Source organism: Antechinus flavipes, chromosome 5 (genome assembly GCF_016432865.1).
Source record: "Antechinus flavipes isolate AdamAnt ecotype Samford, QLD, Australia chromosome 5, AdamAnt_v2, whole genome shotgun sequence".
Classification (NCBI taxonomy): Eukaryota; Metazoa; Chordata; class Mammalia; order Dasyuromorphia; family Dasyuridae; genus Antechinus; species Antechinus flavipes.
In genome coordinates, this window is record NC_067402.1 from 57,862,154 (window position 1) to 57,881,201 (window position 19,048).

Sequence of the window (19,048 nt, forward strand, 5' to 3'; positions counted from 1 at the left end):
ATGTGGGTCCCTTTCCCTCCTTAAAAAATATCTTTGGATACAAACCCAGTAGAGACACTGCTGAATCAAAGAATATGCACAATTTGATAACTCATTGACCATAATTTCATATTGTTCTACAGAATGGTTGGGTCAATTCACAACTCCACCAACAATGTGTCCCAGTTTTCCCACATCCCCTCCAACATTTATCTTTATTTTTTCCTTTTCATCTTAGCCAATCTGAGAAGGTGTGTAGTAGTATCTTAAAGTTGTCTTAATTTTCATTTCCTAAGATAGATTTCAATATCCATATTCAGCATGTAGGTTATTTCCTCTTAGTCATTTCTTATGAGAGTAAGGTTCACTCACTCTCCTTCCCCTCCAATGTAAAAAGTTTTTCTTGCCTCTTTTATGGCAGAGAATTTATTCCATTCTACCTTCCTCTTCATCATCACTTCATTAAGTCTCTCCAGGCCTTTCTGAAATCTTAATTTTTAATTAATTTTAATTAATTAAATTTTTAAAAAAATTTATTTAATTTTAAAATTAAATTAAAATTTTTTTTTTAACATGTTAGCCCTTTATATACAGCTTACACCTATCTGTATATAGAATCCTAATAATGAGAAAGTTCTTATGAGTTAAAAATATCATCCTTCCATGTAGGAATGTAAAGTAATAAACCTTCAGTTCTTTATGATTTTCCTTTCCTGATTACCTCCTTAAGTCCTGTATTTGAAAATCAAGTTTTCTTTCTATTCAGGTCTGGTAATTTCATCATGAATTCTTCAAAGTCCTATATTTCACTGAATTTTTATCTTTTCTCCTGAAGTATTATACTCAGTTTTACTGGATAGGTGCTGTGTGTTTCTGGTTTTTGTTTGTTTGTTCATTTTTTTTAATTGTAATATTAGTTCCTTTGCCTTTTGAAATATATCCTAAGCCTTCTCTTTTAAAGTAGAACCTGCTAAATCTTGTGTTATCTTGACTATGGTTCCACTATTCTTAAATTGTTTCTTTCTGAATGTTTGCAGTATATCCAGGAGAGATAATTTTAAAATTATTGGTCTACCATGTTTCTCAGGTAGACCAATAATTTTAAAATTATCTTTCCTGGATCTGTTTTTCAGGTCAGTTTTTCCAGTAGATATTTCATATTGTTTTCTATTTTTTCATCCTTTTGGTTTTGTTTTATTATATCCTGATTTCTCATAAAAGTCATTAACTTCTATTTGCGAATTTTAATTTTTATGTGGATTTATTCTGTATCCTGCAACTTTGCTAAAGTTGTTGTTTCTAGTAATTTTTTAGTTGATTCTCTAGAATTCTCTAAGTAATAATTTGGTTTCCTAAAACCTACTCTAATGCCTTTAATAGTTTTTTCTTCTCTTATTGCTAAAATTCACATTTCTAATATAATATTGAACAGCGATAGTGATAGTGGTCCTTGTTTTACTCCTGATCTTAATGGGAATGCTTCTAGTTTAGTTTAGCCCATTACATATGATGTTTGATGATGGTTTTTGATAGATGCTATTGATCATTTAAAAAAAAAACTCCATTTATTCTTGTGCTCCCTAGTGTTTTTTGTTAGGAACGGGTGCTGGATTTTGTCAGATGCTTTTTTTGCATCTATTGAGATAATCTGTTTCTGTTAATTGGGATATTGACATAGTTATGCTACTAGTAATAATTAACCAGTTCTGCATCCTTGATATAAATCCTACTTGGTCATGGTGTATTAACATGGTGATAATTTTCTGAAATCTCTTTGCTAATAATTTATTTAAAATTTGTGTATCAATATTCATTAGGGAAATTGGTCTATAATTTTTTTGTGTGTTTTGATCCTACCTGCTTTAGTTATCAGTACCCATGTCATTGTCTTAAAAGGAATTTGATAAGACTCCTTCTTTATCTCTCTCTCTCTCTCTATCTATATAGTTTGCATAGTATTGGAATTAATTGTGATTTAAATGTTTGGTACAATTCATCTGTAAAAAAAATCTTTCCAACCCTTGGATTTTTTCTTAAGGAGTTGAATAATAACTTGTTCAGTTTCTTTCTCTAAAATGGAACTATTTTTAAGTAATTTATTTACTCTTCTGTTAATCTGGGCAATCAAAATTTTTTAAGTATTCATAAATTTCACCTAGATTATCAGATATGTTGATATACAGTTGGACAAAATAGCTCCTCATTATTACTCTAATTTCCTCTTTGTTGGTGGAAAGTTCCTCCTTTTTATTTTTGATATTAACAATTTGATTTTCTTTTTTTTCTAATCAAATTAAAGGTTGATCTAGTTTTTTTGGTGTTTTTTATAAAACCAATTCTTATTTTTGTTTTATTTATTCAATAGTTTTCTTACTTTCAATTTTATTATTGTCCCCTTTTATTTTCAGAATTTTAAATTTGATATTTAATTGGTTTTTAATTTGTTTTTCTAGCTTTTTTAATTGCATGCCCAATTCATTGATCTTTCTTTTTATTATAGTCAAGTAAGCATTTAGATATATAAAATTTCCCTTAAGAATTGCTTTGGCTATAAACCATAATCAATTCTAATTTTTAAGAAATTATTTTCCTAAGTTTTGTACCTCTTTTCTCATTTGGCCAATTTTTTCTTTTTTAAGACATTCTTCTCTTCATTAGCTCTTTGTATTTCTTTTTGCAACACTCTCACTTCTCTTCCCAATTTTTCCTCCCTCTCTCTTACTTGATTTTCAAAATCCTTTTTGACCTAATCCATGCCCTGAGACCATTTTTTTTTTCTTGGAGGTTTTGGATATAGGAGCTTTGATTTTGTTATCTTTTTTGAGTGTATGTTTTGAGCTTCCTTGTCACTGTAGTAAGTTTCTATGGTCAGAATCCTTTTGTTTTCTGCTCATTTTCTTAGCCTATTACTCTGCTTTTATCTTTGTTAAAGTAGGGCTCTTTTTCCAGGGTGGAGGGTGCACTGTCCCAAACTTAAGGGGCTTTGTACAGCTGTTTTCAGAAATCTTTCTGGAAATCTCTATTTTTCCTGTAAGTTCTAGTGTGCTAGAGCAGCACAGTTCTTTCTGGGTGCTAGTAAAGAGATTTTGGAAGCTGCCACCCCGTGCCCACTTCTGGTTTGCTGGTTTCCCAAGGTCCTCTTATCCTCTTGTTAGATCCTTCCTGCTGACCTTCTAAACCATCTTTAGTGTCTCTGGACTGAGAGATCTAGGAAGCTGTCAGTATTTGGAGAGGCCATAGCCTCCTTCTTCCTGCTTTGCCAGCTCCAGGACCAGGGCATTACCCAGAGTTGTGATTTTCAAGAACAAAAACGTTTAGAAGAATGGCTTTATTTCATATAATTTTGCCGATCTCTTTTTTGTCTGGCTTGATTAAAGATAGTTGAGTTTACGTAACTATGCATTCAGCCTGTTGCACTCTTGGTTGATGTATGTAAAGAAAATCTGACCTGCGCACGCGCGCGTACACACACACACACACACACACACACACACACACACAGAGTTAGAAAAAGAAGTATTATAACAGCCTTTTAAAAAAAAATTGTGGACATTGTTTGTTGATGTGCCAAAACTTGACAGGTATATTTTCTCTCCAGTGGTAAGCAGTTATAGGCCATTCATGTGCTGCAATCATATAAAAAATTTCTGTATTAGGCATTTTGTATAAGACTACAAAAAAAAAAGTGAAAAAATGGCATGTTTCATTTTATATTAAAATATTTGTTATTTCTCTGGATGCTTAATCTTTAGCCCTTTGGGATTGCCTTAGATCATTACATTATTGAGAATAGCTAAATCATTCACAGTTCTTTGCTGATGAATACTACTCTTACTATGTATAGTATTCTCCTGGTTTTGTTCGCTTCACTTTACACCAGTTTATGTACATCTTGCCAGGTTTTTTTTGAAATCATGCTGCTTGTCCTTTCTAAATATTCCATTATCCATCTCATTCCACAGATTGTTTAGTAGTCGGTTCACGGTTCATGTGTATCCCTTCAATTTCCAAGTCTTATCCACCACAAAAAGAGCTGCTATAAAGTCCTCCCCGCTCTTTCTTTTATGGGACAGGAGGCCTATCTTTGGATTGCAGACCTGGTAAATAGTATTGTTGACTCTAGAATATGCATGATTATATAGCCCTTTGGCCTTAGTTCCTTACTAATCTATGCATCATTTGGAAAATATTACTTCATTGAGTTATATAGATCTTTAAATGTTGACATGTTTTGTATCAGAATTTTTGTTTTTTTTAATATAACCCTTGAATTCATCAGAAAAACCTTGAAGTATTAAGAAGCTGCCCAGGTCATGGTGACAGATATAAGATATCCAGAATACTTATTTTAACATGAAAGCTTGAAATTTATCATTGGCAGGAAATAGTGCCAATTATTTTCCTTTTTTTAAAATATATTTTATTTTATTTTATTTAATAATAACTTTATATTGACAGAATCCATGCAAGGGTAATTTTTTTTACAACATTATCCCTTGCACTCGTTTCTGTTCCGATTTTTCCCCCTCCCTCCCTCCAGATCTCCCCTAGATGGCAAGCAGTCCTATATATGTTAGATATGTTGCAGTATATTCTAGATACAATATATGTTTGCAGAACTGAACAGTTCTCTTGTTGCACAGGGAGAATTGGATTCAGAAGGTAAAAATAACCCAGGAAGAAAAACAAAAATGCAGATAGTTCACATTCATTTCCCAGTGTTCTTTCTTTGGGTGTAGCTGCTTCTGTCCATCATTTATCAATTGAAACTCAGTTAGGTCTCTTTGTCAAAGAAATCCACTTCCACCAGAATACATCCTCATACAATATCGTTGTCGAAGTGTATAATGATCTCCTGGTTCTGCTCATTTCACTTAGCATCAGTTCATGTAAGTCTCGCCAAGCCTCTCTGTATTCATCCTGCTGGTCATTTCTTACAGAACAATAATATTCCATAACATTCATATACCACAATTTACCCAGCCATTTTCCAATTGATGGGCATCCATTCAATTTCCAGTTTCTAGCCACTACAAACAGGGCTGCCACAAACATTTTGGCACATACAGGTCCCTTTCCCTTCTTTAGTATTTCTTTAGGATATAAGCCCAATAGAAACACTGCTGGATCAAAGGGTATGCACAATTTGATAACTTTTGGGGCATAATTCCAGATTGCTCTCCAGAATGGTTGGATTTGTTCACAAGTCCACCAACAATGCATCAGTGTCCCAGTTTTGCCGCATCCCCTCCAACATTCATCATTATTTTTTCCTGTCATCTTAGCCAATCTGACAGGTGTATAGTGGTATCTCAAAGTTGTCTTAATTTGCATTTCTCTGATCAATAATGATTTGGAACACTCTTTCATATGAGTGGTAATAGTTTCAATTTCATCATCTGAAAATTGTCTGTTCATATCCTTTGACCATTTATCAATTGGAGAATGCCAATTATTTTCCTTAAAGGATCAGGCTCACTTTATCCATCTTTGAGAAATGTCTGTCACAAACCTAAGCTTTAATAACTAGTTTGACTTATCAACCATTTTTCAAGTTCATATATATTCCATGGAAAAATTGTTTACTTTAGCCTACAACTCAAAACAGTTGTATGAAGGCTTTTAAGTGTAAGTATGAAATTGTAAAAATATAATGATTGCTTGCAGTTTGGTGCTATTGCCTTGATTCATACCACGTGCCAGTAGTTTTGCATATCATTATTCTTGCACCATTAGTGCAAGTATTGACCCTGTTGTTCCAAGCTAAAATATGAGGATCCAAAAAGTTACTCCATGTTTTTAAAGTTTCAATATTTATTTGGTGCTGATACCAGAAGAATATAAGCTAAACAGCATAGGCCAACGAGGAGTACATAGTAAGACAAAAATAATGCCTGTGCTCAAGGTGCTCAAATTCTAATGGGGGAAACAATATTTGTACAAACAGCAGTGAGTAATGGCAGAAGTGAGGGAAGGATGGAGGGAGCAAGGGGAGTTGGGGGAGAGACAGAAAGAGGCTGGCTAAGAGGGAGACCGGCACTGGCAACAATCTAAGAAAAAAGGCATTTGCTTTAAGGAAGACTGGAAACACCTTATTAATGGTGGGCTTGTTGCTGAGACTTGAAGAAAATCAGGGAAGCAAGATGATATTTTTTATAAGAAAAGTACCTAGCCTGTAGGTATTGTGTTACGTATCAGAACTGCCTATTGTTCAAAGACCCTCAACCTTCAAGAGCCACTATTTTTCCTCTTACCCACTTTCTAAGTGACATAGATGTATTGTCTTTCATCATTCCCATCTTGAATTCTGAGTGTTTTTTTTACTTGTCTTATATTTTGTAGAAATCTTCAAATTTGTTCCTTTTAAATTCTTCCTGTTTGAGCCATGATACCTATCTTTCTAAATTGTCATGAACATTTTTCTTTCTTACTTATTGTTCTGGCACCAGTATGTTCTTTGTTACTAATGTTTTTCCTGAGATTAACATTCTGATTTACCACATGTCTTGGAAGGGTCAGAAGATATTCATGTATGTATGTAGGCTGTCTTAAAATTTGGATTGTAGCCTTAAAGAAGCAGAGTTTTTATCAACCTTTTTTGCATGCTTATTTGCATTTGTAGTGCTTAATAAACGTTGAATTAGACAATTTATTGCATGTATGCTTGTACAATTAGAAACACTTTTAAAGTTACTTGTTAATATGGTGTTTTTTTGTTGTTGTTGTTTAGCTTCTTGTTTTTACTGACCTAGTCAATAGACTGGAGATATGTAACAATGGGGAAGAGATATCATTGGAACATTTTTTTACTCATGTCTTTTATTTTATATATGTATTTCTTCTCTCGGAGTCGCATCTTTTATAAGAGATTCTTCTGGTCTTCTCCTCCCACCCTTCACCCCCCCCTCTCCCCCGCAAGGATATACCACTTGCTGTGGTTCTTTCCCCTTTATTGACTGACTAGTCTTGTTTGTCTCATTGGTTTCGAGTCCTCTTGACCAATTATATTGATATATTCTTCAAGAGCTTAGTTTGTAACTCAGTTTCTCTCTATGTATTTTCCCATGTCTTCAGTTACCATTATCATGCAGAAAGCTTAAAAACATTACTTCTTAGGGCTTTTTATGGAAGATTTGTATTACTCTACCATCTCTTTTAATCTTCAGTTATAGACATATTTAGCTGGAGCATCCAACACAGCAGTGATCTTTCTTTCCTAGACTTTCCCGTTCTCCTTGTATTTATCTTTATTTGTGTGGATTGGATATTTGAGAAAGACAGCTTACCAGAGTGATAGAATTTGAGACATGGAGTCAAGAAGAACTATATTTAAATCCCACCTAAGATACTTAGTAAATGTGCAATTATATTTTTAACTTCTTTGAACCTCAGTTTTCTTATTTATAAAAAAAGGAATAATAATAATAATAGCCCTTACATTACCAGGCTATATGGGTAACTGTGAGATAATATATAGAAAACACTTTATAATTCTAAAAGTGATTATATATCTTGATGAAGATAATGATGATGGATCTCTAATCTTATCAGTGTGAAAACTTGAAGCAGAACAGATCACAGTGCTTCCCATGCCTATGTCTCCCCAAGGGGGACAGAGATAGTTTCACGTAACAGGCTGTTTGTTGGCCTTAATTTACCATGGCTCGAATAGTAGAATGTAAACTCCTTTAGGAGGCATATATCACTCTGATTGTATCTGTTAATACTGCTTTTGTTGCATAATTCTTTGTGTCACATTATAGTTGTGTTTTCCATATATTTCTCTTACACTGGGTGATGATTTTACTTCCTATAGCTGATTCAGAGATGACTCTTATATCAGCAACCATTTCTTATAATAAACTTAAGTGGTTAAATGTCCAGTGTCTCCCAATTTTGGGGGAAGCATTGAGGGTGGTAGGGTGTAAATTTTTTTTAAAATTATAAACTTAACTGTCATCCACAGATACAAGCATGTCAGTGTTAATCTACAGCCATTGTTCTCTTGTTTTTTATTCCTAAACCATGTTTTCCAGTATATTTTTATTATCTTTTTTTTAAATGCCTGTTTGCATTATAATTACTGAATTTGAAAATGTATGTTAACTTTGGATGTGTTGTAAGGGAATTATTTATCTGGTTTTCTTTATAGCAAGAATATCAAGGTTTCATAAGGTCCATCATGGTCACCAAATAAGTTTTTTATATTTCAAGTGCCAACAACTAAGCTAATATTAATAGACAATCTAGAAAAGAAATTAGTCTTTAACTCTTTTCTCTTTATTTTTGATCATTCAGCCACTGTTAAGGCAGGAATCTGGGCTAAATTTTCCCATGCAAATAACTTTTTTTATAAATCTTGAATAAGATTTTTATTGTTATTGTTTTGGTATATTGTGTTGAAATCACTCATAGTATTTTCCAGTTTGCCACCACGACTCCAAATTTAGCTTTGTCCTTTTTAAAAAGTAGAGCTTTTCTGTTGCTAGGATGGGACTCAAAGCTTATCTAGATGATTACAATTTGTCAGATGTTTAGCTCTGATAAATCCTAACTTCCAAATTATGATGAAGCATCTGAGTAGAAATTTTTGAAACTTTTTACTTTTATCATTCCCCTTTTTTCATTGACTTCCTATTTTCACTCTTTTGTATTCAAAACTTTGATGTTACTTTTTCACTCTTGATCTATTGACATGCATACGTCCTGTCAGTTTTATTTCCATATTATATATCACATCCTTTCCTTCCTACCTTTTCCCAATAGAATAGAATTTCTATGCCATTTGTCTCTTAATCTTTTCACCTTAATCAATTCTTCCTTTTCCATTATCCTTCATTCTGCTATTCTGATGAAGCTTTCTTGGGTATCTGTCTAGACATGTCTCCTTTGCTCTCACAAATTTTCAGTGGCTTCTTTATTTTTGCTTAGTGAGTGAAGTTACAAGTAATTTCCTTTTCATTAAGTAATCCAGAGGGTTTTTTTTTTTTAAACCACACTATTCTTTCTGATTTTCATCTATGACTTTTCTTCATTTACTTAATAATGCCAAATGTGCCATTCAGTAAACATATCATCATTTTACTCTGTTTCCGTGTCTTTCTTCATGCTATTTATATCATGAATGGTATTCCTCTCTCTAGTGTTTGAATTTTGACCTATTTTATAAAACTTAGTTCAAATGCAGCCTCATTTCTTTTAGGAGACTCTCTTCTTATTTCTCCCTATTGATGAGCTTTCCAAATCTTAAGTTTAGTTCATTCTGTTTTATCTTCTTATGTGCTTTTATATATATATAATGTGTTATAAACTGATGAATTTTATCTTTCTATGAGATTATATGCTTTATGAGGACAGGAATTCTGTAAATTTCGTGTTCCTCAATATTTAGGACAATGTTCAACATCAGATTATAAATGTGAAGGGGGTGTGTGTGTGTGTGTGTGTGTGTGTGTGTGTGTGTACTAAATTAAATATTAATCTTATTAAAATCTTCAAAATGCTTTTATCCTACATAATTATATAGCAATTCCTTATCCTGGCAACTGATTTTTCTAGTTTTTTATTTCTATGCTTTCCTGTTTCCATGGACTCTCTTTTAAAAAGGGACTGAGTATAGCTTTTTCCCCATTTTTCACTAGGTATGTTGCTTTTGGACTTCTATGATTTCTGTCTTTAGGAAAGTCGTCATTGGGAAATCCCATTATTCTGCATGTTTGAATCTGCTTGGTACCACATCTCACTAATCTCAGTTGAACTTTTTGACTTGAGGGCAAAGCCTTGAACTTTTTGCAGTTCTCCACCTCCACCCCAATTTTCAATTTCTTTTGCATATTATTCTCCCTCCCCAGATTGGTCCTTGAGGTTAAAGGTTATCTTTTTTTTTTTTTTTTAAACTAGTATTTGTATCCCTAGGACTTAGCATAGTACCTGGCACATGACAGATGCTTATTAAATGATTATTCACTTTTTATTTATTTAATCTGTGCTGTAGCCAAACTGTACTACTTAGTTGTTACATAAACAAATAATACTTTTCTATTTTCATGCTATTTTCTTACCTGATATATCCATCTCTCACTTTTCTTTTTTGAAAATATTCTCACCTTTCAAGCTCTCAGGTAAATGCACTGTGAAGTTATGCCCTGATAGCCTGTTCATCCTGTTGTACTGTGATCTTGTGCTAGATCCTCATCACACTTTGTGTATCTTGTGGAACTGTCTATATTGTTTGAACAAGTTATTTGAATTATTTCTGATCTTTTCCTTCATGTAACTTAATGCTTATAAGAGACAAGATTCAGGTGTTCTTACTCATTTAGGTATCATCATCTATATGTAGCATAATACCTTGAACAAAGTTTGTGATCCATTAGTATTGATTGGATTGTTTTGGTGTAATCAGTTGAGTCTAGAGACTAAAGTCCTTATTTTAAATAATTTTAATGTATAGAAAACTGCTGATATGAATAATTCTATGATCATGCTGATAGAAGCAATTGATTTTATTTTTTACAGTCAGATATTTTGAATGATTAAATTCTATCTATACATTGTGTTCCTTCCCCCAGTCAAGCCACCAGCAAAATAAAAAATATCCTTTGCCACTTTTGTTCTGCTAAAGTAAATATGGATCATCATACTAAATTAAACTTATATTTTACTTTTCTTAATTTTTAGAAATACAAAGAAAAAGACAAACACAAACAAAAGCATAAGAAGCAACCAGAACCGTCACCAGCCTTGGTTCCTTCTTTGACGGTTACTACTGAAAAAGTAAGTTAAAGAATTTTAATTTTGTTATTATCACATTTCATATTTAAATAGCATAACATAATAATTACAGAATAGTCCATTTGTAACGTTATTGATAGAAGGTTGCACTTTAGCCACAGAGGATTGTTTTTTATTCTACTTCTTGATTGCTTAAAACACTTGTCTTCTTCCCCATCTCAGTTCTTTCATTTCATAATCTTTTAATTCTCTTCTTTATTCAGAGATTCTATATCTTCAAAACTATAGATGTAAGAAGGGCTAAAAATTCTCACATGATTATCTTAGAAGTTATAATTATAAAATTTAGAAAAAAATCCCATGAATGGATTGCTTGATCTTTTTTCATAATTAATTTTCCTTTAAAATTGTGGTCCTTTCCCCCATGGAGAAGGTCTTCTGATTTATCTATTGTCTATGTGATTTGATTGTGTAGCACACTCTCTGGACCCACTTCCAGCTTATAATGTACTAGTAGTTTGGATTCTGAGGTGTAGTGACTGACTACTGCTTTCTTCAGGGTTCTAGGAATCACTCTTATCAACTGTGAATCCAGTTTTCTTTCTCATCAGCTGTGATGCAATATGTCATTCTCTCGTGTTGGTATTATTATGTCTTTAAAAAAGGACAACTAGAATTATAACAAGAGTAGGAGTTAGAAAACATTTCCCTTAAGACCAGAATGTGCCCCCTCTTCCTTCCTTTCCCACAGAGTCCATCTATGGCACAAATATCAAATAATGCGACAGTGAGGCACACAATCATGTCAAACTGAGATCTACCTGGTGATTAATTCTAAAAAGTAATTTCTCCTTTTGGGTGGTCTCCACCAAGTTTGCTTCTAATGTGGTGATTTGATGACGAACCATTTGTTCCCTTGCCTAGCTGTACTAGCTCCTGGTATGACAACTGAGTGTTTTGGCTGATGGATCCAGTCCATTTTGGTATTGAATCAAGTTGGTCACTCCTCAGGATTGCCTTCTTAACAAATTTAGCAGGTGCTATTCTTGGTTTTAGGGATTTCTTCTACAAGATCCCTTTTCTGAATGGACCTCTGATAGCTCTTTTGATGTTCTGAAGCCCAGAAAGTCATAATGTAGTTAGTCATGTTTCCAATTATTCTTTCACCTAAGAGAAGGATAAAGGAAACACAATAAAAACAGATCTGCCTGCAATCGGGTCCCTGTAGAATTTGTGTGTGAGATAAGGTGGCCTTTTCCTCCCTGATTCAATGTTTGGAGCACTCCTTATTCTAAAGCTACCTGGAAAGGAAAAAGAAAGATTGCCCTTCCTCAGTTTTAGCACTTGGGCCAATTTAGAAGACTTTTTGTTTCCATAATACCAACTCCTCATCATTCCTGGTCAGAAATAGGCTCATTAACATCCATCTTGACAAGTCACCTTGTTATACTGGCATGACACCTAATAACTCCTACGGATAAGACATTGTTTTAGAGAAGTGTGCCCTTCTGTTATGAGAATCATAAAACTATATATTCCTCAAACTACATTCACTTATACTCAAACAAACTAAGAAATAAAAAAAGATTTTTATTATTTTTAAAAAAAATTTTATTTTTTAAAAAAATAATTTTTAATACCTCCTCCAGAGATTTATCTTTTTTTATTTCTTAGTTTGTTTGAGTATAAGTGAATATAGTCATTTAGAATTAGCATTTTTTAAATAGTAGAGGAATATATAGTTTGGATTTTTCCTTTCCTTCTTCACCCAAATTTTGTTTTAGTCTATAAATTATGTTTGGAAGTGTCCAATTCATTTGCCTATTTTTCTGTTTAGTTTAAGCTGCTAATGCTTCCTTTGTATTTAGAATTGAGAAGGGAAGAGAATAAACATGTTACACATATACTGTGTTCTAGGCACTGAGCAAAAAGTTTTAGAAATATTAATTCAGTTTAATCCTTACAGCAACCTTGGGAGGTAGATGCTGCTAAGATCTTCCTTTTATAGTGAAGAAATCAAAGCAAACAGAGTTAAAATTATTTATCCAAAGTCAGTAAAGCTTCTATGGGAGACTAGATTGGAACTCCGTTCTTCCTCACGCCATTTCTCCATCCCCTGAAGTACTGCTAGACTGGAAAGGCCCAGAATTCTTAAATGGTCACTTAGGGAATGTAATTAGGAAATTTTATTTTATTTGTTTGTTGAGGCAATTGGGGTTAAGTGACTTGCCCAGGGTCGCACAGCTAGGAAATGTTAAGTGTCTGAGGCTGGATTTGAACTCAGGTCTTCCTGACTTCTGAATTGGTGCTCTATCCACTGTACCATGTAGCTGTTCCTAATAAGGAAATTTTAATTTGATTAGCCAAGAATGGATTGTTTAATATTTTGTCATAGTTTCATTCATTTGATAATTGTTTCTCTTCCTTCCTTTTTGGCATCGCATCAAAGTATATGATTAAATTGTGTAGAAGCCTCTCTGGGTCTATTTCCAACTTGTACTGAACTAGTAAGTTAAGTCCCTATTTAATGACTGACTGCTTTTCCCATCAGGACTATAATGGTAACCATGAGGTTATAACATAATATTCACATTTATTCAGCCCTGAGCCAGGATGGTTATAATACTAACCACTAGTTATTAATAGTAACAACAGCATTAATAATAGTGATAGTTAACATACAAGTGCCTTTTGTGTGCCAGGTACTACACAGAGAACATTATGAGCATGATTTCATTTGATCCTCACAACCTCTCAGGGAGGTAGATACTTTTATTACCTCCACTTTATAATTGGGAAAGCCGAGATATACAGAGGCTATTTGACGTTGCCCAAAGTCATACAGCCAGTAAATAATTGAGGCTGGATTTGAACTCTCATTTTCCTGACTTTGCCTAGCATACTACCACTGTACTACCAGTAGTTTGCTCATTCCTAAGAAAAAGACAGGAATAGAGAAATACATAGATGCCCATGTTGTGTGTGGTATCGAAATATGCTGTAGCATGCATGCATCCTAATTATGGTTTTTCTATATTCAGAACATCAAGAAATTCATATTCTTCAAACAAAACTTTCTCAATGTTGCAAAATATGCACAATCACCCTGAAAACTGAAATATTTTTTAATGAGGTCTCAAGAAATAAGGTTCAGGTTAGGTATAAAGTCATACAGCCTATGTAGAGACATCTTATTGTATTTTATTATTTTAATTGTTAAGACATTCTTCCTCATCGAAGTCTCATTGTTTTCTAGTTCTGCCTAAATTTTTAACTAAACAGTAAAGTTTCACATGATAACACTTTACATATTTCAAAAAGTCAAGAATTTTTTAAAAAAATAAATGTTCTTATATTCTTTAAGTTACCCTTATGTGGCATATAATCAAGGAGCTTTACCATCCTGATTGCTCTCTTGTGGACATTATCCTAAAATGTCCAGACCTCAACAAAACATCCCAGATTGGACTCTGACCAGGGAAGAACACCAATGACCTTTCACTTCCTTTTTATGTGGCAACTGATCCAAGTAGTTGGCAACTTGGCCAAGATCATGTTGGCTTTTTTGGTTACCATGCTACATTACTGACTTGCTGAGCTTGAGAAGTTACCCACATTTCTAGGTCTTATTCAGGAAATGTGGGTTTAACCTTGTATTTTTCCTTCCTATACTTGTGAAATTCATTTTTGGACCAAGTATTAAACCTACAATCCCTCCCAAGTTTTGTCTCATTGGATTGACTTTTTTTTAACTCCCAATTTTTTTTTTTTGGGGGGGGGCGATATCTTGATTGTATGTTAGTTCTTTGATTTGATCAGAATATGTTAATTAGCATTATTTATTAAAGTGTGTGTGTTATCTCTCTTGTTTCATGACTAGCCCAAATTCTTGGGACTTGTTTTTCTGAATAATGAGTTTTTAAACCATTTCTTATACACATGCTCTTATTGCTAATATGCTATGGCTTTATTGCCACCATATTATGTTTTTATTGTGTCACCTGAATTTTGTATTTTCTGAGATGGTAGGTTCCCCTAAATTATGGTCATATAAAATCACCAGTGGAATGTTGGTCTTGAAAAAATTGACTTCTGTTTTGTTTTTTCTTTTTTTGAACAATTGAGCCATTTGGGGTCAATGAAATTAAATGTATTCAATTCTTTCTGCTCTGGACCTGTATCATTATCCAAATTTAATTCCCCTCCAAGCTGTGTAGTGACTTAGTGTACTATGTAGTGTATGTATATACTATATAGTGACTTAGTGTACTCTTTCCAACTGTGTCATCATTTGGTCAAAATATATTCATTTCTTCTGTGTGGACTGCCATATCTACCTCTTTGCAGTGATTGTGGAGTTCTCAGTTCATTATCACATCAGTGCCTCTGGAGAACCATTTTATCCAAAAGGAATCTTATCTTCCTTTTGGCTAAACAAGGCTCTTTTATGGTGATCTTGTTACTGAAATTAGTTTACTATTGTTTTGAATATATTTTAAAAAGTTTATTCAAGATTAAAATTCTATAAAAATATTTCATGAAGACAGAATTCTATACTCTTCTAATTTTCAAATAAAAAAGTAACATTGACAAAATTACCATCTTTAATATTTTCTTTTAAATTATAATCAATGAGGAGCAGCTAAAGACGGCTCTCTAGTCAGGATTACCTGAGTTTAAACATGGTCCCAGACATTTAATCCTTAATAGCACTGGCTTCACAAGTCACTTAACTCCAATTGTCTCATACCACCCCACCCCACTCCACCCCCCACCCCCCCAAAAAAAAATTTTTTTTTTTTGGTTTTTACAATCAACTTTAAAATAGTCTTTGACATTTTTTCATACTGGGTCTTCTCTCTTTTCCCTCCTTACAATACAAAAAATTCTAATCTCTTTTTCTTCTAATTTTTTTCTTATTTTCTTTTTGCAACAATAAGTGAGAATATTTATTAAGAACATATTTTACTTTTAGAAACTCAGAATAAATGATTTGATTTATTTGTACCTTTTAATTGACTAGTATAAATGGGTAATCAAGTTGGCTGCTTTGTTAATCCAGTAGATAAGAGATTGTGCCTAATTTTAATTTTGCCTATTTCTTTATACATTTGAATTGAATTCTGAGACATTCATGAAATTTCATTGCTTTTTAAAAAATTGCTAAATAATTTTAGGATCTAAAAATCTAAGAATTACTTGGAAGATATTTCATTTACAGTGAATTATTGAATGAAACATTTGAGCTAGTCTGATTGCTTTATTAGTTCTCAGGTAGGGGAGGTTGGTGTTGAAAGAGACAATTTTAACTATGAATATTAAGAATGATGTTTCTTTTATTACATTGGAATGTGTTAATATGTGTTCCATCTTATTAAATAATAGTACTAAAGATCACCTCATGTGTAATAACTTAAGATTGATCTTAATAATACATTGTCATTTTTCAATGTTAAATATTAAAATTATAAATGTATGACTCTTACCAGATAACTTAATTCTGGATGTTATAAATCCTTTAGCAAAAGATAAACCTTGCATATAGATTATTTTTATTCACTTAGTTTTTTTTATGGTATTCTTGAGTTTGCTTTCTTCATTCATGATTTCTAGATTCTTCTTTCCCTTATTTTGTTTTATTTTTGGTTTCGTTTTGTTTTTGTTTTTTTGTGTTTTGCTGAGGCAATTGGGATTAAGTGACTTGTCCCGAGTTACACAGCTAGGAACTATTAAGTGTATGAGGCCAGATTTGAACTCAGGTCCTCCCAACTTCAGTGAGTGTTGTATCCACTGAGCCATCTAGCTGTCCCTCTTTCTCCTATTTGCAAAATAAAAGCAAAAGATGGTTCTGGGAGAAAAATGTTATTTTATATTTGAGTTAAAATTTTCTCAAAAAAGCGACTTGGTTATATATGACTTTTCTTATCTGAACTTAGGTATTTCAAATGAGATGATATACAGTGCCTGGCATGTAGCAGATGCTACATAAACAGTTGTTCTCTTACCCTTTTGTATTTATGTTAAGGGCATTGCCATTTTTCTAATCACCTAGATTTGCAACCTCACTGTCATTTTTGACTTAGAATCTCCATTTATCTCTTAGTCAGAACCATGACTATGTATCCATAAACTCTCTTCACCCAACCAGTAGTCAGTCATCTTAGATCAAATCTTCAATATCTCCTCTAGAACATTAACCTCCTGATTGGTCTCCCTGCTTCCAAATACTTTTCTCTCTCTTGCCCCCACCTTTCTATTCCCCTCCCCCATTTTCCACATAGTTGCCAAACTGATTTTCTTAATGCTTAGGTTTTGTAGTGTCACTCATTTCCCTACTCAGTAAACTCAGTTATTTAACTTTTACCACTACAATTAAATATAATCTACTCTGTTTAGCATTTAAAGCTTGTTGGTACCCTGCCCTTTGAACTACCTTTCTATCCTTATTCTCTTTATTACTACGCTTGACATCCTTTTTGGTTTAGGCAAACTGAGCTGCTTATTGTTCGTCATACATGATATTCAATTACTATTTCATTGACTATCCTCTGTGACTCAAATGTATTCCTCCTTCTTTTCTAATTCCTACTTTTCCTTCATAATTCTGTTCAGGTGTTAGCTTCAGCATGAAACCTTTCCACTTTACTACCCTTGCCCTCAAATTGTGTGTGTGTGTGTGTGTGTGTGTGTGTGTGTCTGTGTGTCTGTGTGTCTGTGTGTGTGTGTCTGTATGTGTGTGTCTGTGTGTGTCTGTGTGTGTGTGATTTTTTTTTTTCCCCTAGGGCATAGCAGGGTACTTAGTAGATACTGAATATATTTTAAAAATTGATTACTTGACTTTGCTTGATAAGTTATCATGGTCTTTAAGGAAGTCATATTCCATATTTTGAGCCCTTTAGCGGAAAAGTACATTTTACATAGGAATTCTTATTCTATATTTTAAAGTAAGCTTAAAACTTCTAAGAGAGAGCCATAATAATTCTTCACCTAATTATGTTTTGTAATATTGAATTAATCATAGGAGTACTTAGGAGTACTATTTGAGAGTACTACTTAATTTTTCTTTTAAATAATGGAATTGGGCCACTATAACCATTTTTTCTTGGCAGGTTCCAGAGATTGTGAGGAGAGAAAAAATTATTTTGTCATATCATCTCATATCACTTTTCTTTCTCAAAAGTTGCCTTGGTGTTTTTTTGGTTTTTTGAGTTTGTGTTATTTTTTTGATAGAAATTTCTGGTATCAGTGGTTTGAGATTTAAACATTGGATTGCATAATCTCCTGGTTTGTAATTTGTATTGTGTATGTTTATTATATGTGGTGATACTGGAAATTTTTATTTTTTGTAATTAAAATATCTTTATTTTTGCAATTTTGTAGTTTAGCCTTTGTTACTTAAGAGTTCAAAGGCTTAAAATCTTATAAGAGAGAAAATAATCTTGTTTTAGTGATTCTTGACTGCTTACCAAAGAGTGCTAAACTCTTATTAATAGCCATTCTTAAATAATGGAGAAAAAGTTTTTTTCAGTTGAATTTTTTTTTAAAGACATAATGATTCATGAATTGTTTAAGATAAGATAGGCACTTATTTATTAACATATCATTAAAAAACACATGATATCATGTGCTCATTGGATAATTTTATCAAAAACATTGTAATTGTAGTGTTCAGTTTCACTATGACAGTTATCTCTACTCTATTTTGACATTTTAACCAGGCCTTTTAGATTAAGGCTCTTGATTGTATCTAAAAAGGTAGAGAGTGGTCCTTTTTTGTTCATATGTGCACTTTTGGTTCAACAGACTGGACCTGTTTTCTGTATTAATTACAATTTATTTTTAATGTACAGTTATTAGTACATAAGAGCAAAAAATTGTTTTGATGTTATAAACACAGCAGAGTTGTATGGGGCATTAATGTAAATTAAGATTCTATTATAACCATGGATTTACTTGAGAATAAGTATTAAGAGTTTTATCTTTTGTGTTAGCAATTTTTATATTAGAATCACTTTTATTTAGCTATTTAGCATCACTTGTAAATCTAAATTTCTGTGTCTTTTGTCTCTATCTCTTTCTCTGTCTCTTTTTTTGTTATTTGCTCATAGAAAAAAAATTAAAATTTAAAGTGTATTTTTCTCTTATGATAGGATGTCTTGAATCCATTATCACTTTAAAGTTTTCTGGGATTGGAATTTTCCTTTTTTTCAGAAAAAAGCTAATTGTGATTAAATTGTGGCCATTGAAGTTTACTTGAGATTGTCATTCATGGCTTTCTTTGTATTGCCTTTTCTAACCTAATAAATTTTATAAATAATTTTCCACTGAATTTGTG

At 32.7% G+C, this 19,048-nt stretch overlaps 1 protein-coding gene across 4 annotated transcripts in view; it reads left to right on the forward strand.

Annotated features, from left to right (window-relative positions):
• The window catches only part of MLLT10 (MLLT10 histone lysine methyltransferase DOT1L cofactor), a 218,202-nt gene that overhangs the window by 96,762 nt on the left and 102,392 nt on the right, over nt 1-19,048 (forward strand). For all 4 annotated transcript variants that reach the window (XM_052001709.1, XM_052001711.1, XM_052001708.1 and 1 more), the window contains one exon: nt 10,660-10,755. In XM_052001709.1, coding sequence (XP_051857669.1) covers nt 10,660-10,755 — 96 coding nt within the window. The remainder of the gene's footprint in view (nt 1-10,659; nt 10,756-19,048) is intronic.